This window comes from Fulmarus glacialis, unplaced genomic scaffold, assembly GCF_000690835.1.
Source record: "Fulmarus glacialis isolate BGI_N327 unplaced genomic scaffold, ASM69083v1 scaffold8085, whole genome shotgun sequence".
Classification (NCBI taxonomy): Eukaryota; Metazoa; Chordata; class Aves; order Procellariiformes; family Procellariidae; genus Fulmarus; species Fulmarus glacialis.
The window spans coordinates 1-27,662 of record NW_009212305.1 but is presented as its reverse complement, the minus strand read 5'-3'; the positions used below and the strand labels follow the sequence as shown (position 1 = coordinate 27,662).

The window sequence follows — 27,662 nt, the reverse complement described above, 5'->3', positions numbered from 1 at the left end:
AATAGTCTAAAAATAATCAATGGCAGATGATCATAGGCATTTTGTAACAATTGCACCATCCTTATCTTTGAAAGGAGCATGTTATTATCCATGTGAAATACACAACCAGGGGTGTTTAAATAGCTGAAGTGATTAAGTTAAGGTTGGTTTTTTTTACTGCAACATACACTGAATATTCACATATCAAAACTAAACGTATCACCCGCAACGTAGCTAGATTAAAAAGCATGATACAGATAGTTATTTGTGGGTTTTTGTTGGGTTTGGTTTGGGTTTGTTTTTTTTTTTACTGTCCTCATAGATCCTGAGAAGGCATATATTTTTAGGAAGGCATTTGAATCGGGCCTATCATTATACAGAGAAGGACATCAGTGTCTCCTTGCCAGCTTGCAGAAGCTCCAAAGAGAAAGGACACAAGATGAGCTGGATCTAGCCAAATCTAGTGTAAGTGCCCAGCAGAGGACGAACATTCATTTCCTTTCCACCTCCACAGCCATGCAGGGTAACACAGAGAAAGGAGAAAGAGCAGCTGACTGTTAAGAACGAGCCTGTGTACATTTATGTTCCCAAGGGATAAGATGCCAGTTAAAAGGCAACTCACTCCTGTTATTCCCTTCCCTGTGCTGTACAGATGCAATGTCAGGGACTGCACAAAAAGACTTGCAGGTGCTGGCTACACATCTCTTCATCCATCAGGAACACCTCTACCCACCCACACACACAGAGGTACCACCACTATAAATGTATTAATAACTCCCACTGTACTATTTGAGTGGCATCAGGAAAACAGGGCAGAATATCACATTTTCTAAGACTCCCTGAATTTCTTCCTAGCCTGAAAAGCATGGATACCAGTGGGCAAGAGAAAAGGATTAGCAGTTGTCTGAGGTAGCTGGATGAGTAGCTAGTCAACAGCAAAGAAGCAAAAGACCTTAGAAGAAATGTTAGCAAATGTAAGTAAAAAGCTCAACCCACTCTAATTTAACGAGTTATTACACATCAGTTGAGCAAGTCACCTACAACAACTTCAAGGTAAACATATTACCGCAAGGATTACCATGGATTCAAAGCCAACATGTTTAATCAGTGCCACAAGTCAAGTACGCATGCATAGTTACCAAAGCTCAACTGATGTGCGATAGCCTGACTTGGGTTCATGCCCGAACTGCATTGCAACTGTTTAATAAAGAAAGTTTTTTGAAACTGAAACACGTTTGTCAGTTTAAAACATCATCATGGCAGCCTTGCATCACGGCAAGAAGACAGAAGTGGTTATGACGAAACAGGAGTTTTCTCAGAAGACCATAACTGAATGGCACACAGATCTATAAGGAAGTGTATTGGTAAAGAAAGAATAGCTGGGCTCTCCAACAGGATTGTCAGCACATTCAATATCAAGCATGAAAAGCATTTTGGTAACATGGGCAAGGAAAGATAAGATGCTATTGAAAAGCCACAACAAGCAGCAAAGCAGTAACCCTACTGACATCACTGGAACTTGAAAAGAAAGGGGTAGATTCACTTTTGCCAAAAAGCAAAAAGAGACTTTAAGCAAAGGCTATGCACATATCTTGACCCACACCTCCAGTTTTCATCAGTAACCTATCCATTATTTTTTGCCAGGCCGCAGTAAAGCAGCTCAGCAGGTAACTTTCATTCCTAGAACTGTTCAGAGGGTCTGGACCACTTCTGTGCATCCTACTGACATGCAGCAAAGGCTTCTGTTTGTATATGCTTTGGTACATTAGCATTTAAGTTCAGCTCTGGAGCAGCATAATGCATCTGTGCTGTATACTGTCAAACAAAGCCAAACAAATTCTAATCTTACTCATTTGACCTGTGTGGGACAGAAACACAAGACCTTGAATTCACTCCAGGAAAGAACAAATCTTCTCCTGTGCTTTACAGTTTTAAGCCGTTATTGGACAAAATGCAAATATATGAGGTTATCGCTCTAGATTCTCAAGAACTAGAGATGGAAGGGGAAAAAATTGTTCCCTGACTGACAAGGTGCAAGGAGATTCCACAGAAATTTGCATGTAGTTGCATCTGGTCAGCTAACAACAGCTTTTGCAGACATATTGACACACCAAAGTTTTTTGAAAAAAAAAAAAATCCTGTTCTCCTCCAGCAGTGCAGGCATGTAAGTTTGTATGCATCCTTTAGCTAGAAAAGGAGAACAGTTTAGTGGAAGAAGCAAGAGGCTGTGAGCCAAGAATAGTTCTAATCCTGTTGTGACTGGGAAGTTAACCTGAGTCTGCCTCTCCCCATGCGTAAAATAGGGATAATTAATCCTCACTTAACCATGTAAATTAAATAATGTTTCAACAGTGCTGCAAGTGCCACATATTAATTAATGCCTAGGTAATAAAAAGGAGAGAGGCAAAAGTGGAGCACTTCGCTACTTACCTGCAAGTCAGAGGTTGTGCCGCAATTTTAAAAGAGGAGATATTTGGCACTTGGAAGATGAGACCCTAAACTATCATTCAGTCTTAGAGAGAAAGATTTCTCTCCCTCTCTCATATGCATAGCAGCTATCAAGCACATGAAAGCCAAGCACAAGTCATTCTGCATTTCATATCACTTCTTTGCAACACAGTAAGCTGATGTTAACTAAGGAAACGCCATAAACAAATACCCATAACCAAAGGTAAGGCAAACAGTGGGAAGATCCATACCTTGAACACCTTCCAGAAGCAGATCAACCCCCTTTCTATAAAAGCTGAAGGCAGTTTCATAATCTTCTTCCTCCTCCTTCTTCAAGGCGAGTTTTATCAACTCGCCTGCTTTCTCCAAGTAATCTTGTTTGCCAGGCTTGGGTTTTAAGCTTCCAGTAAACAGACCATGGCTTTCCCTCTCTCCTTCGGGTTTGCTCCACTCCTGCTCAGGTGCCAGCGTGCTTTGTACTGGGGGTTCAGATGTAAGGCAAAGGCCAACAGCTCTACTGGGAGAACTTTGGTTGGATGCCATTCCATCATCTAATTCAGCAAGAGAGTCTACATCAACTGTCAAAGAGATCAGGTCACTGTCACTGGAGAAGCCTGAAAGCACAGTCAGAAAAACATCCATTACTCTAGATTTCTCACATACCTTCAGAACCTCCAAAATTCTTTATCTCATCCAAGAATTTTAGCTTTCTTCTCACTTATGCAGCTTCCTGAGACTTTGTGCACAGAAATTCCCTGCATGTAAAGCTTATTACCTATAGAAACATGTTTTTTAAAGTTAGCTATAAACTCTGCAGAGCAAGTAGTCTTCATTTTAATACCTGGAATGAAGAGACCAACATCTAACGCCAACTTAAACTTTCAAAGCCTGCACACCACTGGACTCCAGGAAGATTACTCTGTGTGAGTGCTATTAGAAAAGTCAATCAGCAGGAGTCAGATTACTGTTGCAAGAAATCCCAACATGCTGTTTTAAATCAGTAAGACGAAGCATCCCAAAAACAGTAAGTTAGGAGTTTGAATTAACAGTTACTGTCAGCTTATGCATCATGCAGCACTAACTCACACCCACCATGTATACTCTTCTTTCATTGCTAACACATGGTAAAATGAAGTAGCTTACAACTCTTCCACTGAAATTTGAGCTAACACATTTTATTTTACATTTCCCATAAGCTAAAAGCATACAGCTTACTACAAGCTGACCTTCAGTAACGAAACCACAGCAACTTAGCAGTGTTATCTGGAAATAAATGGCAACAAAGATATTTCACACGTACACCATTTCATTGTGTAAGGATTACTATCCACGAAAAGTGCTCACTCATAATTACAACTTTCTAATAATTTAAATTCCACAAACGTAATGGAAACAACTTCTAGATCTCACCTCCGCATTCTGACTGGCTCGTAAGTGTCACATCATCAAGCCCACTTAAATCCTTTCGAACTGAAAAGGACAAGAATGACAAAAATGTTTCTGACATCCTTTTGTACAACATATTAGATGTTCACTTGCCATCAAAATGAAAGGGCATGTCCCTACTACAGGTCTAAGTACATAATATGAAACTGCTCTTTGACCAGCTATCAGAGATATCCAATTGGTAATACACCACTAAAATTGTGACAGTGGTATTACATTTGCCATTTCTCATTGCCTCTGACGTTAAAAAACAAAACACGGGTGCTTGCTTAGGAGGGGCTAATTCGAACCTCAGCACTCCAACTCACCTAATTTCAATAGCAGCAGCACTTTAATCCCTATCTCTCACTGCTCTGATGATTTACAGCTAGGGAGATTTAAAACAGGAGAGCCTTCAAAGCTGGGACCTACACACCAAGAAGAAAAAAAAAAAAGCCAGCTTTCAGTCTCAAAAATGTCATTCCAGAATAGTACCCTGTATGAGACATATGGAGCAAGCCACAAATTTGGCAGTGCCACCTGGATATCGAGTAGCAGTTTGTTTTATCACCTTGGCACATGTACCCACTGAGGCAATAAAACAGGCAACAAGGTCAAGACATTTAGCTGTTTGAACACACAGAGAAAGTAAATTCTGAGCTAAAACCTGGTGTCTGTTTTCTTTTGTATTATCAACAGAGTCAAGAGTTTATCCACATTATCAGGTAAAGTGGTCTGACTCGCCTGCAAAAAGTATGTGGCAGTAGCAAGGAGCTGACTCAAAGGCAACTAACTCAAACTTTCTTTTCGATTTTGCAACTCTAGAGTTAGAGGAAGTTTACAATTTATCGAAGAGGAGTAAGAAGGCACTGTAGAAATACTCCTTTTCTAAAAGCTAGCAGTTCCTTTAATGTGAGTTAGAGGAAAAAGACAGGAAGGAGAACAGATTACCAGCCACTCTCTTTGTCTGAAAAGCAAGGAACAGTGATACACAAGACTACTTGAGAGAAGGGGATAGGGTGCACAGAAGACAATGCTCCTGATCTTTTCAGGGGAGGGACATAAAGCAAAGTGTCCACACAGAGAAGAAAACTGCCTGCGTAGCCACAAGTCCTGCAAGAAAGAAGGCAACCTCACAACAGAACAGTTGGAGGAAGACAGAAGATTCATTAATTAGCGCATGGGCCATTAACCTGCCCAATCTAGGGACAGCAATGTCAAATTTGGGTGCAGGAGAATTTATGAAACAACATTTAGAGGAGTCAAGTGACTTTGCTCAGTGAAGAGAAATTCCTAGCTAGGGAATGGATAGGTGGAAGCAGAGCTGACTGACAGACAAATTGTGCATATAATGAACGGAAAAGCTGGGGGGTTGTGAGAAGGGTGTGCTGGCCACCCACACTAGATGAATTAGAGCCCATCCACACAGCAGATTTCAGACAGACCCAAGTTCCTACAGTTCAAACAAAACCATGTTTGCTCTTCTCTTGCAGCCAACTTGACCAGAAGCTGTATGAACACAGCTAGCATGGCACAGAGCCTGAGCTAATAAACTTTGCTTAAGGGCAGGTTTAGAGCCCAGGTTTGGCACCACACAACCACAGTCATGGGGCTTCCAGCCCTAGGGGTAGGAAGAGTCTGAACTACATATGCTTATTTCTGGGAAGATAATGTGAACATGGTAAAACAGAAGGGGGGGGGGCGGGGAAAAATGAAAAAAAAAAAAAGATGAGCTTCCTGGTGAATTTCTCTAAAGAATTTGGTGATTGTTATAGAAAGACTTTTGGAGGGGAAGTTGGACATATGAACATTATCCCATGTACCCAGAGAGGAAAACAGAGTGACTGTTTGTCAGGAATATTAGATGAGTATAATGATGCTGAAATTGAACATAAATTCCTGTACTTCTCTCTGCTTTGTGCAACTTCACCAGGTATATGAGGAGTAAACACAGTTTCCAAAAATTGGTGGAAAGCTTGGGTAACCTGGCCTCTTGAAAAGCACGTTTCTGTGAAAGCATAAACTGCCAAACTGCTTTTACAAGCAAGAAACTTATCGCTTATTTTGGTACAAAAACATTTCTACTACCATCAATTTGCATCTTCTACCATTAATGTGCACGCCTTCTGCAGAGTGAACTTTGTCTGAAAAGAACAGATAAAAGTGAGAAAACACAACCCACCCTTATAAGCAAACACCAGCACCTGTTAAGGAATGGGTTTGATACTGCTCAGTACAACAGCTTGAAGGAGCAGTGCCCACGTGGAGGTCCTTGAATGTTCACAAAAACTAACACAGTTAACTAGTCACAGTTAACTACGATAATCAGACTGGGAAAAATTAGATGCCGGCAGGATGCCCTGAGGAGAGGCAGGGAGAGGACTCAGAGCCGAGTATTGCCACTGCCATCTACAGGCCTTAAAGACAGATGTCTCCTCCTCTCCCTAGTCTCCTCCCTGTCCAAAATTTGGTTTCAAACATAAGAAAATATGAGATGGAAGACAAAAGTTTTTTAGAAAAAATAACTCCACAAAATTCACATTCAGCATCTGGAAATCCTGCGCTCATAGTTGTTGCAAGTATCCTCTAAAAGAACTCCAGCCAATTCAGAAGAAGAATATCAAAGAATTTTTCTACTTTATAGCATTTTTTTCTTTTCAATATTTTATCTCACATAAAAGAAGTGTTTTTCTTCTTCTAAAAATGAGACCCTTGTGAATAAAGAATAGACACATTCACATTAAGCATTTTTAGAAGCACTTTTTCTTTTATAAGGCACAGTGTAAAGTAAGTGCATTGTCAGAAACTGGAATGTTAAATTTCACAGAAATAGTGCCCCTTTAAAATTAGTTACCAGTATTTAATTACAGAGGGTAGTTATGATAAACAGCTCTATACCTTTCCCTTCACAGAACAAAATATTGTGGGGGCATTAGTTCGTTAACATCATGGAAGATACTACAAAATAAAATGCAAAATTCACTGCCCATGTAGAATGTATTATATAACTAAGCACAAAGTTATTGACATAGAGAGATCCCAGTGGCAAGTCACACAACCTCAAGCAAAAAACAGATAAACAAACCAACCAACCACTGTTAGAAAACACAAGCAGTTCTTGTTATTCAAGCAGAGTTTTACCAAAGCAAGTTCTACACCAGAAAGACCAGAGTGAATTAAGTGGTTAAGGAAAAAAACCCTCCCAAATAAGCTTAATAAGTGTTTGTATAATAATGTGTATTTATACATGCGCGTAAAACAGTTCCAAAGGAAAATGTGAAGAGTTGGAAAAGAATTTCTTAGAAGTCACAAGGACCCAAGCATAACTCAGAAATACATAAATATCTAAAAGATTGCATGGTACTTGGCAGATGATTAGACATAGAGATGCTTAAGCTAGCTCAGCCTCCAGAGGCAAGCAAGAAGCCCTAGCACAGTATTTATTTGGGCTGACTGACCCTACCTTACAGCTATACTATTATTTACTGCAAGTGAAGTGCCACTAAAATTACTCTACACATGGTATCCAAGCCAGCACGTACATCTTTGCATTTCCTTAGCACAGTGTAATCATAGGAAAAGGGACACACTCTCCATTGGCATAGCACAACCAGAAAACACTAGCAAGTTAAGGAAGGGATTTCCAGTTTTCAATTAAACATAGCCCACACTGGCTCTAACACACAACCTCTCAGACTTTCAAGAATAGGGAGTTCTTTTCAGGAAACAGAAAACTGCCAGCATTTTTTATTAAGAGACTTAAACAACTTGCTTAACTCCCAGAGCCCTGCAGTAGGCTTTAATATTCGCCACTCCCATATGCTCAATCCAGAAGACATAGTTAAACTTTTAAAATACAATACCAACTCTCTTCTGGATTTTACTAAGCACTGCAAGCATGGTGACACCCAGAGCGTGAACAGCTGAATGAGAACCCTCTGAAAAATCTTAGACCTATTTTTCATGCTTTAGGCAAATTCAGACAGTTGTCTTTGTACTTATTGATCAACCTCAAAATTACTTTAAAGTTCTCTGCAAATTTTTATAGCTTGAGACTTGGGTCATGATTAGTAGTGAACACCACCACACTGTTTGCCTAACCTTTTGGAAGCAGGCAGGATTATGTACAATTAAACCAGAGGGTTCAGTTCAGTTAGCACCAAAAGCAGTTCTTTTTGAGCAATAAAGCAGTAGGACTTCTAGAATGGACTAGACAAACTCCCAGAAAACTTCCTGTTAGAAGCAAACTTCCAGCAGTGCAGACAGAGCTCTGCTGAGCCCAACTTCTCTTTTGTTAATCCCAATTCTGGCGTTTCTGTTACACCAAGCAAACAGAAACTGGATGCCAATGCTCCTACAAATACAGCACTTGTCACTTATGTGTGCTTTAAAACAGATCTATAGGCTATAAGGTTACATGAGAAAAGAAAGCAAACCTTCAGAGCTGCAGTCAGACAGGTTGTCAGTCAGAGAGTCGGACAGAGGCTCAACAGGACCAATCAGTTCAGACCCATCATGTACTTCTCCACCCTGAAAAGAAAAAGGAATTAGTTAGGTACTGTGCTCTATGGAAAGTCTCATTATGTAGCAGTCAAAATTAAACTTCCTAACCAGTGAATGCTTCATTACTTTATAGTTAATGCATTTAATTAAACTATATAAGCCTGCAAAATTAAACAAGGGCTTTTGGTTAGGCCATGTTTGGTTGCCACAGACTGTCTAGGTATCTAAACAGTTAGCCTACTGCAGCTTCTGTGGTGAGTCCTGAACCATACAGGCTGCAGCTGGTCTGCCCACAAACCGCAGAGTTTAACAGGGAGAGAACAGTGATGCTCGTGCTCTCTTGTGGTACAGATAGCCTGTGCCCTTCAACGGTGTTCCCAAGCTCAGCAGGTCCCTCATGCAGGAGTGTTTGTCCATCAGACCAATGTCCAACCCATGATGCACTATCTGGAGCTCAGTTGTAGTCGAGACTGGACAAACAGGGAAAATAAGGCCATCCCAGCATATAAGGATGACATTATTCCCTCCCAAGCCTGGAAGGAATCAAAGGTAAATGAAGTAACAACAGGAACAATTAATTGCACTAGAAAGCAGATAAATGTTTTTTTAAAATTTCTGCTTCACATTTTAGGTGCACACTTTCCATGCAACTTTAATAGAAACTGCACCATTTCCAAGGCAGTGTTACAAACAGGCATTGCTAATCTGTCTTGAACTAGCCCAGAGCATTTTCACACTAGCCAGCCCATTCTTCTGGAGTCTGTAGTACCTAGATACACACTGCACTCCCTTCGGTTGTTTCTAAGATTTCATTGCCCAAGTCTATCCCTCCATGGCTATTTGCACAAAAATCTGAAAAGGAACAAAACCACCCCTGAGCAGAACTAAAGGATGCTGGCTGAGCTGGTAACTGATCAAAACCTAAGGCTTTCTTACAGGAAAACATGACACAACATCAACTAACAAACGAGCCTAAATTATTACACTTGCATAACCTCCCTTGTAGACATACTTGCTCCTATAAAAATCAATACCTTTCTAGTTCTATTCATTGCCTTACAAAGCCAGAAAAGGTCCACTGGAAGCCTAAAACTCATACTTTTGTTAAGCAAAGGAGGGGAAAAGAGCTCTGAACAAATACCCCAAAACATAGAAGTATTTCCAAAGAACTAAAAAAGTGCAAATGCAAATAAACTGAAAAGTAAAATATTTTAACTCAGTCTCCCACTCATTGTTGCCACCAAGCTTAAAGAAAATTATTTCAAGTATTTTAAAGGGCTCTGCATCATGAAAACAAGTGAAGATTTTTAAGTTTCGCTGTAATTTTCCTTTTCCATACGTAACATTTAAATATACTTAACATGTCAATACACTTAAGGCCCATCTCAGCCAGATGAGCATTTCCTTAATTCCAGGGAGTTACTATCATGTTTACATGTAAATTTATGCTTATGTGTTTGCAGAATGTTGGGCTAAGCTACTGAAAATAAAGAGGCTTGATGGAACTATTGAAAACAAACTGCTTCAGTTGTAATAAAGAGGAAGTTCAGATCAATGTACTGTCCTAAACTGTATTTTGGAGAGTGGTTCACACAACACTGGTCAAGCAGCACATTTGACTAGTTATACGCCAAATTTGTTGTCACGGACCTGAATTCATAACAGGCCATAAGAAAATAGTCTAGACAGTCTTCCTTCTTTGGTTTGAAACTATAAACACCTACACAAAATATAGAAACAATGACAATATTAGTTCCCCACTTAACACCTGGATTTAACATCACTGGTTTTCCTCATCATTCAATAAACAGAAATTCCAAATCCCTTCACCTGAAGTTCCTGTAAAACTTTCCACCTTGTAGAGGTGCGGCACTGGGTTTTTTTTTAAAGCCACATTTCTGGAGTGAATGGAAAACTCCCAGTCACTTCACAAAGCATGCCAGATCAGCTCACTGTCATTCCATGGTTTATAAAGTAAAGCAAAATCAGCACTATATTTTATTCATATCAGTAAGAAGCAAACACTTCTGCAAATACTAACAAACCTTAAAAAACTCTTCAAGCTGTTTGCTGTTATACAGAGCAGGGATATTAGCAGAAAACTGCAACAGATCTTCAGCACATTGCCTTCTTTCTTCAATCACAGTTTCATCAAATCGCCCTGGAACACACACAGATTGACAGTTTCAGAAATAACTACACATTTATTCTGCAATAATAACCACCAAGAAAAAAAAAACAAGACAAAAGCAACCTTCTGGAGACAATGCCCTGAGTCTATGAAAGTCATTCCAGTGCTTCAGGAGAACATAGCAAATCTTCAAGCTTCCTATTCTCAATTGTCCCTAGAGTCCCGTCTTCTGCAATCCACTCGGATGATGAAAGCTGGCAGCTACAACAAGAATCCTTCACCTTCTCCTCGTAAGAATATGTGAGGCAACATTCTTGATTAGTCAAGAGACACTAACGGATGTCCAGTGTTATCTAACAATAAATGATACATGCACAATTTGACAATATGCCAGTCAGTGTCAGCCTTGATTACGGCCCAAATCCTGTAAGGAGCTGAGCGTTCTTCACATATTCTCAAGAACAACGCACAATATGAGCGGATGGTAAATGAGTATTGCTAAAAGCCTCCAAACAGATCATCAGTTCCAAGGTGCCATTTATGGAGGAGACAGAGTGTAGGGGAAATGGTGAAGCCCTGCTACCAGGCACCGAAGCTTTCCTCTGAAGTAGCTTCATGCAGACAGGGTCTCATCTCCTCCTGGATTCAAGAGGTAAGCAGAGCTGGGAAGCAGCTCATTTATCAAAACATATGATCCTTCCCTTTTCCCTACCCAGCACCCAAGACATTCCAATTAGAAAAAACATATTTAAAAAACAATCCCACAGTTCACCCGAGAGATTTGCTTCTCAGAAGAAAGAATCCTTGGATTGCTACCTTAAATTCACATTCTTCACAATTGCAGACAACTTATTTTAGCTTTTCATATCAACATCACTTTGTTGTTCAGATAGTTACAAGTTTACAAAAGGAAAAGGGCAGAGGTTAACAGTAATAATTGGAGGAGAATAGAACAGATATTGGAACAGCTATACAGAGGGGAAAAAAGGACTGGCAAGACAAGTTCAAGAAACAGTATTGCTGTAACAGCATGACCAGAAAAATAAGAACCACCTGTGACAGCTCTGTGGCATTAACCTTTGAAGAGGACAAAAGAAACATTGAATACAGAAGCAAAATTCATTTATACTCAGAGCAAGCAGTAAAATAATCCCAGAAGAAAGTATCAAAGCAAAATTCTTTCCAGAAATTCTTCAAGTAAATAGCTCCTGCCCATGTGGTACCAGAAGAAAGAAAATAAAACTAGAAAGACACACACATACTCACAAGATCACAAACAAAGCTTTTGGGGGTTATTTTTCCATGAAAGGAAAGGAAAGACATCTTTGGGCTAATTTTCAGCTGGATCGGTTCCACGACTTGTTCACCCTACCCTTTCAGCTGTACAAACATTAGCAGCCATACAAAAGAGCAAGCAACAAGCAAGCAGAAAGAAGGCAAAGGCAATGCTACCACGTTGAGTGGCAACACTGAAATCAGGCTCTATTAAACTGCTCAAACTTCCTATGTCTTCAGAGCAACACTGGGGGTGCATTAGGGCTTTTGCTTCATTCCACACAAAATAGGACATCATGAAAAAACAACTTCCCTCAGCAAAGCGCAGCAGCATGGGTGAGTTAAATGCATCTACAAAATAATATGAAAACTGTTATAATGAAACAGAAAATCAATTGCAAAGAAATAAACACCGAACGAGGCCAGAAACAGGTAACTTTTGCAAGTAATTCTATAAGATGTTTTTCCTGGTTTCCCGGGGATCTTTCTCTCCCCAATCTACTCTGTCATCAAACCAAACAAAAACTAATTTTCCTTATCTACATCTTCTCAATACTTCCACTGGGCACCAGGGAGGACGTGTCAGGACCAGCACTGCCAGGCTGACCAGTGCACGTTCACCAATCGTCCTGCAAACTCACGGGTATGAGCTGAGCCTGCCTGGCCCTTAGTAGCACCACAGCACGCACGCTCTTCTTACTCAGCTGCCATTTCACAGACTTTGCAGAAATACAATTACATTTGCAACCGCTTTCCCTCTCAAATTTAGCTGATATTAGCCACATGAGTACGAGGTTTGACTTTCTAACAGCACAATTACATAAGCCTTATTTTCTTAGGAAGCTGAGCTTAAAAAAAAAAAAACAAACCACAACATGTTTGAACAGCGCCATTGAAACATTAGTCACTGTCACATTTTCCAGCTCATCAGCATCATGATACACTATCAGGTCAACCACTTACAGAACTAGAGGATTTGGGGGAAGGAAGAACAAAATTCAGTACTGGTTTGTTCACAAACTATCTGGCATCTTGCTGGCATCGTTCCCAGCCAACACTGCCTAACTCCTTCCCCCTCTCCCTTTTTTCATACTTTAAAGCAATCTTCTATTGCTCAACACTTTCATTATCACCCTTCTCATCAGATGTTCAAAGGTGCTTAGATACCCAGCTGACTCTTCAAACATTGCTATCAGGAAGTCTTCCTGCATCTAAATCAATGTTCTTTCCACTATTCTTTACATCTGTCAGACACATGGAAACTTCATTGTAGGTATCATGTCTTTACAGGGTTGTAGGAAGTGTCAACTACAATCTTAGCATATAACAAATGCATTAGCACAGTTCTGCTATTCCTCTAGCAATGATCCGTTCAAAATTTCTTACATACACAGAAACCAAATATAAATTCCTATAAAGAGAATCCACAGTTCATCTTCTGGAGCAGATCTGAACAACAAAACACCTAGCAAGGTTTGTGTTCATGCTTCAGTTAGTTTCTCACAAGACTTCCAACTGTACATGACACCTAACTCTTAAATATGCTACTTCATTTGGTATTTTCAAATCCAAAAAGTATCCTTATATGAGCTTTATAATGTGAATCATCTTTCTGACTCACTGCTAGCAAGTTATCAACATCTGGGGTTTTTTGGTTTATTTTTGTCAGGAGGGAGAGTATTTTTTACACTAAAGTACATTTCTGCAGTTGTTAGATACAAGAAATGCTGAGTACAGATCTACTAGTATTTTGGTAAAATGCCATGTATAGCCAACATATGGGAATACTTAAAGTGTCCAACAAAAAAAGTAGTTTGAAAATACTGAAGAAATTATATTCATGAATATTAGGGAAGGAGAGTAATCACTTCCCAGAAATAGGTATCATAATTGCTGCATAACAATTCAGAGAAGCTTTAACAGCTGGATCTGTTAGGACATTTTAGATTCCCATGCTCGAGGTCATTATGTTTTCTCCATAAGATGGATGGAAAAGGTTCAAGTGAAATGCAGAAAGAGTGAAATGATTTCTTTTTCCCACTCATAACAAGTTTCATGCTTTTATGTGAGCAGCTCTATTTAACAGATAAAAATACATGCATTTGCACATTATAATTATCAAAAGCTGTGGTGTAAAACATGCTGTTCAGTTCTGCAGATGTGGCAAGTCTTTGGCTGCATGAAATATGGAAGCACAGCATGACCCATTCGTTTTTAAATACATCTCAGTTCTCCACACCATCTCCTGGAACTCTGAATGCTGAACTTGACATTCTGCTCAGGTTTCATTCTGCAAGTTCGACTAGCAGAACCACCAGTGCTTATTTTGTAAAGCGTACTCTCCAAAAAACAATATGTATATATTACTTAAAGCACACATGTCCAAAAAAAAAAAAACAACCAAACAAACCGCAACAAGTTGCCAGCAACTACTGGCAATGCTAATTAGTAACTAGTTTAAAAGCTGCAACAAGTGGAGCATCAGCACAGGCAAGAAACACTGCAGAAGTGCTCCATTAAAGCAGCTTGAAAAAAAAGATCTTAACAGGGATGGACCTTGCAGGTCACCATTAACTGAACGAGACTGAAAACAAGTTTGTGAAAAACTCAAAATCTACTAAGATTACATTTTTCCTTTACTACAAAAAATACTACGACTGATCTGAAGATAAATGCTTTAAATTAAAATAAAACACACAGCAGCTATTACGTGTAGAAGCGAGATGGAAGGATACACAATTAAATGTTGTGCTTTAAATAGAAAAATAATTCTTAAATTGAAGAGAAGAGTCAGACATTTCTGTTCCTTTCAGCTATGTACCAATCATTTAAAATTTGTTTTTACATTACCTCCTCTTTCCCGTATTCTTCTGCGGCTCAGGTTCATTCAAATGTAGTGGGTTTTGTTTTGGTTTAGTTTTAATTTCAAAAAGCTTTTTGTAAATAACTACATTGAATATTTCTGTAGATTTCCTTCTCTTACGATGTACATTGCAGTCACTTTTGTTCATCAAATACAATAGAAGAAGGATGTCTTTCAGAAGGGATTTCACTCAATTCTGCCCTTGCTTACAGAACTAGTGTAAAAACAGCTAATTTGCATTTCTGGCAATTTAAAATTACTTAAGATATTAGAAGCCCGTACTCTCTTCCACCCTGATTTTCTTTTCTTTTTACCCCTCTCTTTCTTCCCCTATGAATAGCTACCGTATCTTCCACCTGAAATTAAGTTATACTTTGTAAATATTAGCTTTGTAAATAACTTGTCCAGTGAGCACTCTACTCTGTAAATCAGATGTAAAATCATCTCAGGATGAAACTAGTACTACATTCTCTGTTTAACCATTAGTGCACAAGTTCTGACATAGCACCAAAACTTACCCCACTTCCAACTTCATAAATAAGCAAAAATAAAATTACTTAAAAGTTGGATACAATTTAGCAGATGTGAAAGACAATTTAAACCGGGAATTCTACCAGCTCTGCGAAGAGAACCATGAAATCTACATCAGAGTTCAACTTCCTTGTGTTACACTTAGCTGGTCCACACAACAAGGGCTTAAGTCAGAGGCTACCCCAAAGCTGTAGGGGCAGATTGGATCTTGGGTTATAAGCTAACTTCAACTTGTTCAAAGTTGTTATGTTAAAGCATCTCAGTAACATGCCTACATGCAGCAGTCATCAAAAATGAACACCAAGTAGCAAAAATTCCAAGTCTGTGGCAGTATTTGGTCCTGAAATATTAAAAGGAAAATTTGTGCTTTCCAGGCTCAGGTTTTGCCTCCAGAGGAGTTCCATACAGTTTCTCTGGCACTCAAGTCAAAGGAGGGCCAGCAAATACTGCTACAGAACGATAACCCTGGGCAGTATTATAGTGCTGCCACATAAAGTGGTGGAAAAAAGGCTGACTAAACAACCTCAGTTTTGGCACCTTCCAAACTGACTGGCTTGACTATCCCAAAGTGATAGTAAACGCCAAAAAAAACACACCAAAAAGCATAATACACCAAAAAAAGTAGAATATAAATAAAAAAAACCACCCCACACAAAACACACCCCAAACATAACAAAAAAAAAAACCATCACCACACAACTAAAAAACTAAAAATGCAGAAAAACCATGAAAAAATGCTAGGGCACACAAAAGTGCACAAAAGCTTATGCTAAAAGCATGCAAAAATGCTAAAAATGTTTTTGCACATTATTCCACGTGAAACATGTGGTAGATGCATGCCAAAAATCACCAAAAGCATACTGGATGCTCAAACACACTAAAATCGTGACAGGGAAAAAACACGCAAAAACATGCAATAGATGCATGCCAAAAAATGCGAAACATGCTGGATGCTAAAACGTGCTAATGTGCGACAGAGGAAAAATGTGGAAAAATATGCACTAGATGCATGCCCAACGCCACTAGAACAGCTAAAAATGCTACACACAAAAATGCTACACCTGCAAAAACAGGCACTAGATGCATGCCAAAACACACCAAACACTGGCTGGATGCTAAATGTGCACAACACATGGAAAAACATGCAAAAACATGCATGATAATAAACATGGAAAACAGGCACAACACATGGAAAACATGTGTAAATACACACAAAAGCATGCGCTACATGCATGCCAAAAACACCAAACATGTTTTAGCGTTTTTAGTGTTCAGTAAGAAATATGGAAAAAACACAAAAAAGCACGTGGTAGCAGGATGCAAAAAAAAAAAGTCAAACCGATGCTGGATGCTAAAAACACTTAAAAGCACACCATAGATGCACACCAAAAAATGCCATAAGTGTGCTTTATGTTTAAAAACCCACCAAAACATCTTAGAAACACTGTGGCAATGGAAAACAACAATGCAGCAATGCCTCAGAAACCAAAAAACAAACATGCCAAGAAAAGGTGCAGAAGCCACACCAAAAACCTTGGGAAAAAAAAGAGTGCATGGGAGATGTACGCCAAAAAACACCAAACATGGTGGACGCTCAAAACACCGCCACAGCAATGTCAAACACGCTGTGGCAACACTTTAGGAACCAAAACCCACACCAAAAAAACATGCAAAATCCACACCAGAAACCTTGCCAAAAAAAGAGCATATGGTAGATGCATTCCAAAAAATGTGAAACAGGCTGGACGCTAAAGACCACGGCAAGGTGCATATAAAAACCCTAAACACAGGCTGGATGCTGGGGGGGCAGGGAAGAGAGAAACAACCACCACACTAAGACAACTTGTAAAAGCCATGGAAAGGCCTTAATAACCCCAGAAACGCCTTAGAAACTGAAAAGCCTACCAAAAACCACATCAAAAAAGAGCACTTGGTAGATGCACACCAAAATGCACTAAACACATTTTGGACTGTCAGCAATGTCTTAGAAACACTCAAAAAATAAGTGGTAGATGGATGCCAAAAAAGGCCAAACATGCTGGACACTTAAAAACCCACAGAAAATTGCATGGTATATGCACACCAAAAAAAAACACCAAAGAAATCCTGGACAGAAAAAACGCCGCGGCCACGCCTTAGGAATCAGAAAACACATCAAAAAATGCCCAAAATCCACATCAGAAACCTTGCCAAAAAAAAAAAGATCACATGGGAGATGCATGCTAAAAAATGTCAACCACCACACTAGATGCATACCAGAAAAAAGCATAAACAAAGGTTGGATGCTTTAAAAAAATAATACACTACAACAACTCGTGAATGCCATGGAAATGCCTTAGTAACCCCATAAGCACTTCAGAAACAAAGAAGCCCACACAAAACCAAACCAAAAAAAAGAGCACATGGTAGATGCATGCAAAGAAATGTCAAATACTTGTTGGACAAATATTAAAATGCTTGGAAAAAAGGCTCGAAAGCACGTGGTAGATGCACACCAAAAAAGCATGAAACCCATTCCAGATAGTTAGCAACACCCTAGAAACACTCACAAAGCACATGGTAAATACACGCGGAAAAGACGCCAAACACACTGGACACGTTAAAAAATGCTGAAAAATGCTTAAAAACCCACTGGATATTGTGTGGTATATGCACGCCAAAAAACCAACAACACTGAGTGCTGAACACAGGAACACACACTAAAAAAAAAACACCACATGGCTAAAATAAACACAACACACTGCTGAAAAAAAAAGTGTGGTAGGAGTTCTATATGGAGTCATACGACTTCACTGAAAGTCCACCTATAGCTCAGTCATGATGACATATACATCAGGATTAAGTTAAGACCTTTGGCCTTTAAGAGCTAAATACTTTTTGCCACGTATTTCTTATGTAGACTCACAATCCTCTTACAGGTTGGTGTTTTGGTGAAACAGTTAACTGCTATATCTAAAACTGATCTCAAAAGCCTAGCTAGATAAAGTTGATAACTACAATCAAATTCCTAAAATACAAAATTTTTTTCTGCAACAACTGCTGATATTTTACTATAACTCATCACTAAAAATCACAGACAGCTCATATATGAAGATCTTTGTTCATTGTTCAAGTGCTGTTCACAAAGCTAATATAGACTTTATGCTCCTGAAAAAGGGAATGTACATTGTAAAGATACAGAACATATACATCAATAAATATTTGAGATAGTATCTCTAACATGGAAGCAAGGACATAACTGCCCCTGTTAAAAAAAAAAAGTATCAAGCTATGATACCAGCAAACCTACAAGTAAGACACAACAAACCAAAAAGTTGAGCAGTAAAAGCAAATTGAAGAGAGTTCCATGCAGCTGCAAAACAAGATGTATTTATAGATGTTGAGTTATCAAAGAATTTCAGCAAGTCAGGAAGAAATTATGCTTACCAAATACTATTGCTTTGGCAAAAGGTGGAAAGAGTTCTGTATGTCTGCATAGGTTTTTATGAATTTGCCAGAGATCTTTGTGCAGTTTCTTAAAGTCACTGTATCTCTTCCAAACGACTATCTGAAGCAGAGAAAGGGAAGGAGAGAAGTATTAGTGGGGTTCATTGTTCGCATTGCATCACACCACAAATACATTTTTTTCAAGCAAATCAGACCACTACCTTCAGCAAATATGTTTAACAAAAATATACAATCTGAACTTCCAACTATAACAACCATTAAAAAAATGTTCATTATCTGTCCTCAATCCCCATTTTGACTAACAAGACTACAGTGCATAGAAAAAAAAATTAAGTAAAAGCTGAAAGAAGGAAACAGAGAGGGCAAAGGCAGCACTGTTTTTCAGTCACACTGCAATCCAGAGCTACACAGGGAACCAGTGAGAGAGGAAAAAATGCCTAATAGTAGTGTTGCACTATCCAACACTCAATAGCATGCTGTGCTTGGCGCAGCTGCAGGTATGGGGAAAAGACACAACAGCAAAAGAGAAAATGAGGGAAGAGAAATCAATACAAGTACGGGATTCTTAAGGACAGCACATTAAGCACCCAGGACTACAAGCCAGCTCATAATTTATGTAAATGCTGATCAGGTGTAAATGCAAGCTCACATGTTAAATGGTTTATTACTAATAACCCGGATCAAAAATTGCATATGTTCCTTTTGCAATCTAGGCAAAATCTCCAACTTCAGGAATGCAAAGAGAGCATTGGTTCATTACACCAGCCTTTCCTGATCCACCCTTTCCAGAAAGAAGTAATCATTTCCCAGCCAGGTTCCTCCCAGCCAGGTATCTACCTTACCCTTCTTCCATCCCATTCTTTGTATTCTTTCCATTCAAGGAAGGAGGGGAACCCAATAGGAAAATCAGGCCAGGGAAAGAACTGAGCAACGAAATTACACTTGACTGCTAACAGGTTTGCTATCAGGATGAAAAAAAAGAACAAAGACATTTTATATCTTGGCCTCATTTTTGGTCAGACTCACTAAGCCATATAATAAACCTCAACGCTAATGTAAAGTGATTGAAGTAGAACAGGAGAAAAAAAAAAAGAGGAGACCAACTCATTCAGCAGTTGATTCCAGTGTTCCATCAGTCAAATGTCTCAATTAGCTTAATACAACTAACCACAATTTAAAAGATTCCAAATATTTCTGACTGTTTTAACAGGTTGCCTTCTCAACCATATAAGCCACCATAATTGAAAAACTACTTCTTTCAAGCAAACCAGATTTAGAGCTAAGTAAAAGGTTTAATTTTAGAGGGTTTTTTTGTTTGTTTGTTTTAAATACTAAGGTCAGAGGCCTTCCAAGTTTCAGCAGATGCAAGTCCTACCTACAGAACAATGCAGATATAAGGCAACAGGACCATTAACCGTGGATATGCAAAGCTTTAATACGGCACCACTCTATCCACCTTATAAACTTAGCTACAATGAAACTAGCAGTTCTGATTCAGCCCCACCTATTGCGCACACATTTCCAGGACTCAACTACAAATAGTACTTGGTGGAGTTCAACAGACAAGAGAAGAAAAATCAGAATCTCTCAAGAAGACCAACTAGTGATTTTGCTATAAGAAACAATAATTTTTCAATGATGCACTTCATCCCATATCCAGAAAGTGGATGATTCGCACTTCTTGAGCAGCATATAGAACATAAAATTGCTTAAGATGGTGAAGTCTTGAAACATCAAGTTACTGTATTGTCAGTACTTGGAGACAATGTGAAAAGCTGCCAGAAAATAAGAGCACGAGATTCCGTGCCACTAAAAAAGTATCATTTTTTACTGCTGCAAGTGATCTCCCAATAGCCAAGAGAAAAAAAAAAATATCCGTAAGTAGCTTGCAAAGCAAAAGCATTCAAGGTCATCCTAAAACCTTTCACAAGCTCATGGAAATCATACCTTTGCATGCATGCGGCTCAGCAAAGTTAGCAAAGTTCCCACTCTAACATACTCATTAGAAATCAGATTTGGAGGAAGGGCACATTGTACTTTGAGGCCCAATGAAGCACAGCAAGTATATCATAAAACATATGTTAGACTTGTAATGCAATAAGGTGCTTGTCATGGCTAGAGCCAGTAGATCTCTATTAACTCATCTGTTCCACAATGAACAACCCCTTCTCCTCCTGAATAAGTAAGAGAATAAAACCTACCCTACTACAAGACTACCCTAGCTACAATTGCCTCACACACCATGCTGCCACCATCAGTCCCCAGAAGCAAGGAAATTAAAGTTAAGTCCACTAGCCTTTCTGTATCTATTAACTCCTCCACACACAAGTTCATGTTAACTTCTTTCATCCTTTCAAAAAGAAAGCCCTTACAAGGTTATCTTCCTTCCTGTCCCAGCAACAACAGCTGGGGTTATCTTGAATTTTAATTGGTTGCAGTGGGAGAGATGCTGTACTAAAGGCTTGTACCCCAAAGGGCAGCTAAAAGAGGTGACAGAAAACTGGCAAGCAGAGTTGAGGTCACAGCACACAGCCTTATGTACAGTTGTACATATGTAATGTATGTACTAACATCACAGCAGTGACATTAAAAGAGACTTCTGAATGAGCAGGCAGGCACAGCTAAGTGGTCCTATATGGGTGCAGGAAGGGGGTTGCACGAAACAGATCGTAAAGCAACAGGGTGGTTGTGTGCACAAAATTTTGTCTATTGAATTTCTAATTGAACATTCTGGAAAACCGAGGTAAATTTATTTTAGTGGGAACAGGTTAGGAGCATATTCTTTTTCTTTCAAAGGCTGTCCATAATTCTTTTATCATCACAGGAAGCCAGTATAACAGAAAAGTTCCCAACATATGTGGTTTTCTGACTACAGTTCACCCTTATGGCAACCACCATCTAGGATATTCCTTTTAATAACTAGGTACTTTCAGATGCTTGCTTATAACAGAATCACACCTAACATGCTATCACATGCAAAATAATTAATTTGGTACAATGAAGGGTGGAAAAGGGCAATCATCAACAAGTTCATAGCACATTTATGTCGTCTTCTTGTCTAGAGTATGTGGAGCTCTGCAAGGCTAACCTACAGCCACAAATCAAAGCAACGACCAAAGCAGTGACTAAAAGATATGGTTTTGCTATTGTTTCAAAACTACTTAACATATATTCATGCAATATTCTAGCTGAAAGACACTTACAATACATTTTTCTGATGAATGGCTCATCAACAGCTGCTATAAAGTGTTTTTCCCACAAATGAAGATTAAGGTAATGGCAGAATGTGCTCATGGATAGGTTCAATTCAGGAGTCTCCCTGGAAAAGGTGAACATCAAGCTACAAACTACAGTAATGCAGTTCTAAAACTAGATCCCTGATCATCTCTGATTCTGATAGTCTATTTTAATCTTCTAGAGATTAAAAAAATGCAAAAAGCATGAATGCTCATGTTTGATTCTCAAGATTTCAAAGAGGGATGCAACAAAGGGGTGTTAGGTGTATTAGCCAATTCTCACCTCTGCCAAGCCACTAATCAGTAACTCATGTTTGACCACACAGAGATGCAATGAATTCATTTATGGGCTCTTCTTTCATCAACTATCCAGGTTCTCCTCAACTGTAGTAAGAGACTGCACCAGAAATTGAACATATGCATATGTTACACAATGTCTGAAAAGCCATAAGATTGTGCTTTTGAAGGAAGATTTTGCATGTACATAGTATAACAGCATCAATGTCAAGTCATTAGTCCAGAAGAAATCTAGAGAGGAAAAAAGTTTTTTAATCTTAAAAAAAAAAAACACCAAACCCAAAACCCACACGAACGTGAGTATTTTTTTCTCTCAATAACATGGTTCCTGACAGTCTTTTGAGGTATTTAAGAGGCACAAGAATACAGCAGACCCTTATTCAGAGCCTTTTCAGAAGAGGCAGAGAGTAAAAAATTTTAAAGTTCTATCAAAGTATATCACTGGAAAATACTTAAGGAGCCTCAGAGAGATAGGCATAATATATGACTTGCCTTCTAATCTCTCTCAACTACTCCCATACTCCTCCATTTTCCCTTTTCACTAATAGACAATAATGATGTAGGCTTTTCAGTGAAGTATTGGTTAAAGAGGAAAAGAGTACCTACAGCTGAGACCTAAGACTTGGATTGTGGACTGATCTCTAATTTTACCAGTAGGAGTTAAGTAACCATCAATTTGCCAATTCCAGCCCTGAGAAAAGAGCTTGCAAAGTTATCAAAGCAGTTTTGTCATCAAAAGACACTTTACTCCCTAAGACTTTGTTTCAAGTCACGATTCATCACTGAGAGATGAATTGCAACATGTTACGCTAGCTACTGTTTTCAACTATGAAAGTCAAAGACAAATGGAAACATACAAAGAACTGTTTGCTCAATTACAATGACAAAACACACAGAAATTGCTAAATTACATCAAAAATGCTTCAAAAGGCATAGTGTCATACACAAAGACATTTGCACAAGTTTAAACTGTTACCTCCTGGACATCCTCTGGATTTTTTCTTGAAACAATCTGAAAAGCAAAACAAAAAACCATGTAAGCGCTTGGATTTTCAGTTTGGAAGTTAAAGAGTAATATACAATGATTTGTTGCTGAAGAGAAAAGTCTGGAAAAAGGCAAACGGTTGCATGTTCCTCTGCACTCAGAAACGTTTTCATTTAGTTTTAGAGAAGTCTAATATCCAAATACAGTACGGTGAGGTATTTTAGCAGCAAAGTCAGTCGCTGTGATTAGAAATAAAGACATACGTTCTAGGCAAAATGGCACAGAAGGCATCTCACAAAACAAAGCTACGTAGAGCACAACCCCCATCATCTTTCCAGTCTCTTCCTATTAATTCATATTACTCCCAATAAGCGGAGCTAATTAAGGCTACTTGGCTTAACATAAGCTGCACACAACCTCACTGTGAATGTGAAGCTTTGCATTTACAAAGACAGTATTTCCACTTTACTCACAGCCATCAATGCACACACACATCTGACTCTATCCTTGTGTATTTGTTTCCCCTTAAACACTCTTTGCCTAATTAATTATAAATGACTTTGTCCAGAGCAAAACTGCAGTGAAAACGAGGCTTGGCTACACACCATAAAGAAGCCTGTATTTTGTCAGGATTTTTTTCTTTAAATAAATATTGATCGCAAAAGCCTTTGTAATCCAAGTTCTGTATTGGGCTTACAAACAGCAGTAAGAGCATATCCACACAAACAAATAAATCAAATAAAGACATCTTTAATTCATAACTGCAATTATCTTGTCCAAGTCAGTATATCCTTCATTATAACTCAGCCAAAGCTGTTTAACAAAATAATTAGCCTATTGTTAGCTAAAGCAAAATAGGGCATTCTCAATCCAAACTAAGACTATCCACGCACTGACACACCCCAGAATAATGAATGCTGTGAACAGGTGATGCATATAGGCAAGCACAAGGAGTCCACGCTACTTCCACCCCAGAGACTAACACGCCATCCCGCTGTACCGCAAGCGCCACGCAGCTGCTGCTTTAAGATGGAAGTCACTGAATCTACACTTTCCTCTTGCTCAGTGACAGTAACAAACCACTCATATTCCCCACAAACTAGCTGTCTTCCTCCCTTTCATTTTTCAAAAATCCTTGCCAAAGCCTCCCAGATTTCATAAAATCAGTTTACTACACAGACCAGCCACTGTAATCTTTCACACATTTTGGAGGAGACAAGACAGAGAAGTGTTATCTTCTCTAGCAATCCCCCAAAAGACCTAAAACATTTTCCTTCACAAGTCTAAGTTCTTTCTCTCACCTTACACATCAAAGTCCTCTTCTTCCAGTGTAGTCTACATTGATAAAACCTTCCTCAACTTTTCCTCACTCTTGAGTAATCTAACGTTTGGCAACTTTACCATATTTTAACCTTGGTGGCTGTTGCTCCTTCATTCACTACCAGACAGTTCATATGTACAATTTGTGAAATATTTCTAACCTTCTTTTCTAATAGCTGGCGTACTTGATGTAAAGAGCCTGTAGAGCTGGGGGAAGAAGATATCACAGACATGGCTACACATCACAGAAGAACACCAAAGGGCACACACCAACTATTTTGCTTTGCAGTTCACCTTTAGTTAAAGCCTTGCAACAGTTTTGGCAGCTAGGTAAGTTACCAGATGGGCAGAAGGAGACCCAGAGAGATGAGTAATTACCCAGCCAGTTAGTAAGAATCTGGAATAAAACCCAGAGACCCTGTTTCACACTTGTTCTAATGTTACATCGCCTTTTATATCTACCAGCCATGCCAACTTTAAGTCAATACACAATAATTTATGTGTTGTCCTACTTTGTTCTTCACATCCGTTTCTGAAGGTCAACCTCAGAAGAGGTCTGCCCCTTCAATCCAACCTATAATCAACTTAGAGACTTGGCAAAGATGATCCAATCCCGCAAATTTTCAGTGCACTTTTTTAATCCTCCCACAAGGATCAATGCAGTCAGTTCCTTCTGCAAATCTGTAATGCAAGCAACTTTAATCTATTTTAAAAAATATCATTAGGATACCCACCAATGAGCTAAGCAATGCATAATTACTGTGTTAGGCTCTGAAAACAGAGATCCTACAAGGATCCTCACCATCAAAGTATTTCAGATTGTCCTGTTCCTTGTCTGACCTGCAGATATCCAACAAAACTCATTAGAATTTTAATTATCATTAATAATTGTAATCTTCTAAATTATCTGACCTTTTATTAGTGGCCTATATTTTCAGACATCATTAAAGAACACACCTAGTATTACAACTTGCTGATATCTTTTTCTGTTCTTTAGCCTTTGGAAATGGATATAAAAAAAGCCGATATTAATTTAATCTTGCCTGCACTTAAATTATTTCACAGTTTACAAGTAAATAAAATATATATTCTCTGCTATACAAACAAAACCTTCAAGAAAAATCTGCAATAAGGATAGACCACCTTAGCGCTCAGAAGAGACTGCATGGGTAGTTGTGCCTTTGGGTCAGATGTTTAGGACACATTAAACAAGTGCTTTCTCATCCATGATTATTAATCTATCATTATATTGGAAAAGAAAGTTCCTTTAACTTCGTTTCACAAAGTGTTCACTCATACACCACTGAAAGGAACCAGAAGTCTCCGCTAGCACGTACTGAGTACCCTAGATCTCAGCCAGAAGGATATTCAACACAATGGGAAGATCCACCTCACGTTTTTTCCTGGCGGGCCCCCAAAGTTGCTGAGCATCAGATCAGCAAATACAGCTGTAGTGCTGTGATATCAACCATGGAGCCAGATCACTGCAGGAACAGGAGGAAGGAACAGGAGGAGAGAAAAAGGGAGGGTAACAGATATGGACACGGACATTGAATTATTTTTAAATCATTTTGTTCAGCATCTAACTCCCCAAATCCTCACTTCAAGTACTACGTAACAGATTACCAGATAGAGCCCTATTGAAACAAAAGTTATTTATACTTCTAAACTGGTGAATCCAAAGCATCCTTTGCTGCATAGAAGAGAAATATTTTTTCACTTTGACGATTTTAGGTATCAAAACACACTGAAGAACTAATGATCTCTAGTTAGCTCGGTTTAATTTGGACAGACTGATCAGCTCCTTGCTCTGTACTAAATCACGTGCAGTCAGCACACCGCCTGATTCTGCACTGCCTTGCTTGGAAAAGCACCAGAGCATCTACAACTTCTGGGACATGGAGAAAGAGTGACATTCCTCACTAGTTAGCCACAACTTGCTCTTGAACATTCTGCATAAACCAAAATAATCACAAAGCATTTTAACTCGCTTCAGCCAGTAAGAACAAAGTCACCAGAATAAAATAAGCTGAAGTCTTGGCTCATTCCTATTACTCCCCATCACACTGACACAACTTTTTAACATACACACACACTTAGCCCATCATAAGCTACTACAGAAAGACCTGAAGGTACTGCTTTCCTTGCATCCATCATCTATCTCAGGAAAGGTTTTTTAGATTAAAACCTCACAGGGAAAAACAACTTTTTTTTTTCTTCCTCTTAAAAAATACTACATTTTATTGGACTAAGAAGAACGTCTTAAACATGTTCTACATTTGTGTTTGGTGGACTTGTATACATGTATTTGACAAAAAAGAATTAAAAAAATATTTTTAATTTCATAAACCATGCAAAGTGATCATACTCAAACAACCTGAGAGCTATAATATATATATACACACATACAGAATGCTGTATTCTTTGAATTAAGGGAAGGGTGCATGTAAATGTACATTGCTCTCACGACAGAATGCCTACAGCAGCAGTAACAAGAAGATCACAGGTCATTTAAACAAACTCTGTCCCTCTGTGACACTTTCGGATGCTCTCAATATATCCCATCATACCTGTGACCTAAACTCCCACTCCTCTTGCACCTATCTCCACGTATTTACTTACTGCCCCTCCCTCTTTTGCTTAAATAGGAAAGTAGAGGAGAAAAGAAAGCAAGAAATTTCCTTAGGGGAATAGAAGGGGCTTTCAGCAAAACTAGCACCAAGCCAGCTCCCCCAATACCCAGTTATCTGCTTCAGCTTTCTCTCTTCTCCTACTAGGCCTCTCTTATTCACCAGACCCTCTTTTGCCCAAATGGGGTTGAACACCAGGCACACGCAGCCCTTAAGAAAGGGGCTGTCTAAATATTCAGTTCAAACAGCTCTGTGCTTCTAGCGTAGGCGTGCTGTACCTACATACTCTGCTCCCTCATTTTTCTTCCGGAGCTGACTGCACTGTGGGGCAGGTGGGAAGACAGAGCAATTCCGCTGTACCCTATCCAAAGAGGTTCTAGGGAGAAGGGGGGAAAGAAAAAGAAAAAAAAAAAAGACACGAGTTGTTTGGGCTTAAGCTGTTCTACGCCCTGCAACAAACGGGCAAGAAAATAACAGTTAATTGCAAAGCGCGTTTGAGGCAATTACAGCGTTATATGAAGCTACAGGTTTGCAGGAGGGGACCGAGGCTCAGCTCAGGAGAGGCCGCCGTGTCCGAGCCTTCCTTCCCTCC

General features: G+C 39.1%; 1 protein-coding gene across 5 annotated transcripts in view; it reads right to left on the bottom strand.

Moving 5' to 3' along the window:
• Window positions 1–23,144, bottom strand: part of RPS6KC1 (ribosomal protein S6 kinase, 52kDa, polypeptide 1) — an 85,192-nt gene extending 62,048 nt beyond the window's left edge. Inside the window, exons 1-6 of one of the 5 annotated variants that reach the window (XM_009577836.1) lie at window positions 23,112–23,144; window positions 18,582–18,702; window positions 10,401–10,516; window positions 8,289–8,382; window positions 3,838–3,897; window positions 2,679–3,041 (exon numbers count right to left, since the gene is read on the bottom strand). In XM_009577836.1, the coding sequence (XP_009576131.1) occupies window positions 2,679–2,970 (292 nt within the window). In that variant the 5' untranslated portion in view covers window positions 2,971–3,041; window positions 3,838–3,897; window positions 8,289–8,382; ... (1 more) ...; window positions 18,582–18,702; window positions 23,112–23,144. Of the gene's footprint in view, window positions 1–2,678; window positions 3,042–3,837; window positions 3,898–8,288; window positions 8,383–10,400; window positions 10,517–18,581; window positions 18,703–21,805; window positions 21,833–22,121; window positions 22,182–23,111 lie in introns of those variants that run through there. The other 4 variants (XM_009577834.1, XM_009577832.1, XM_009577833.1 and 1 more) reach the window with 4 other exon arrangements.
• Window positions 23,145–27,662: the final 4,518 nt, after the last annotated feature.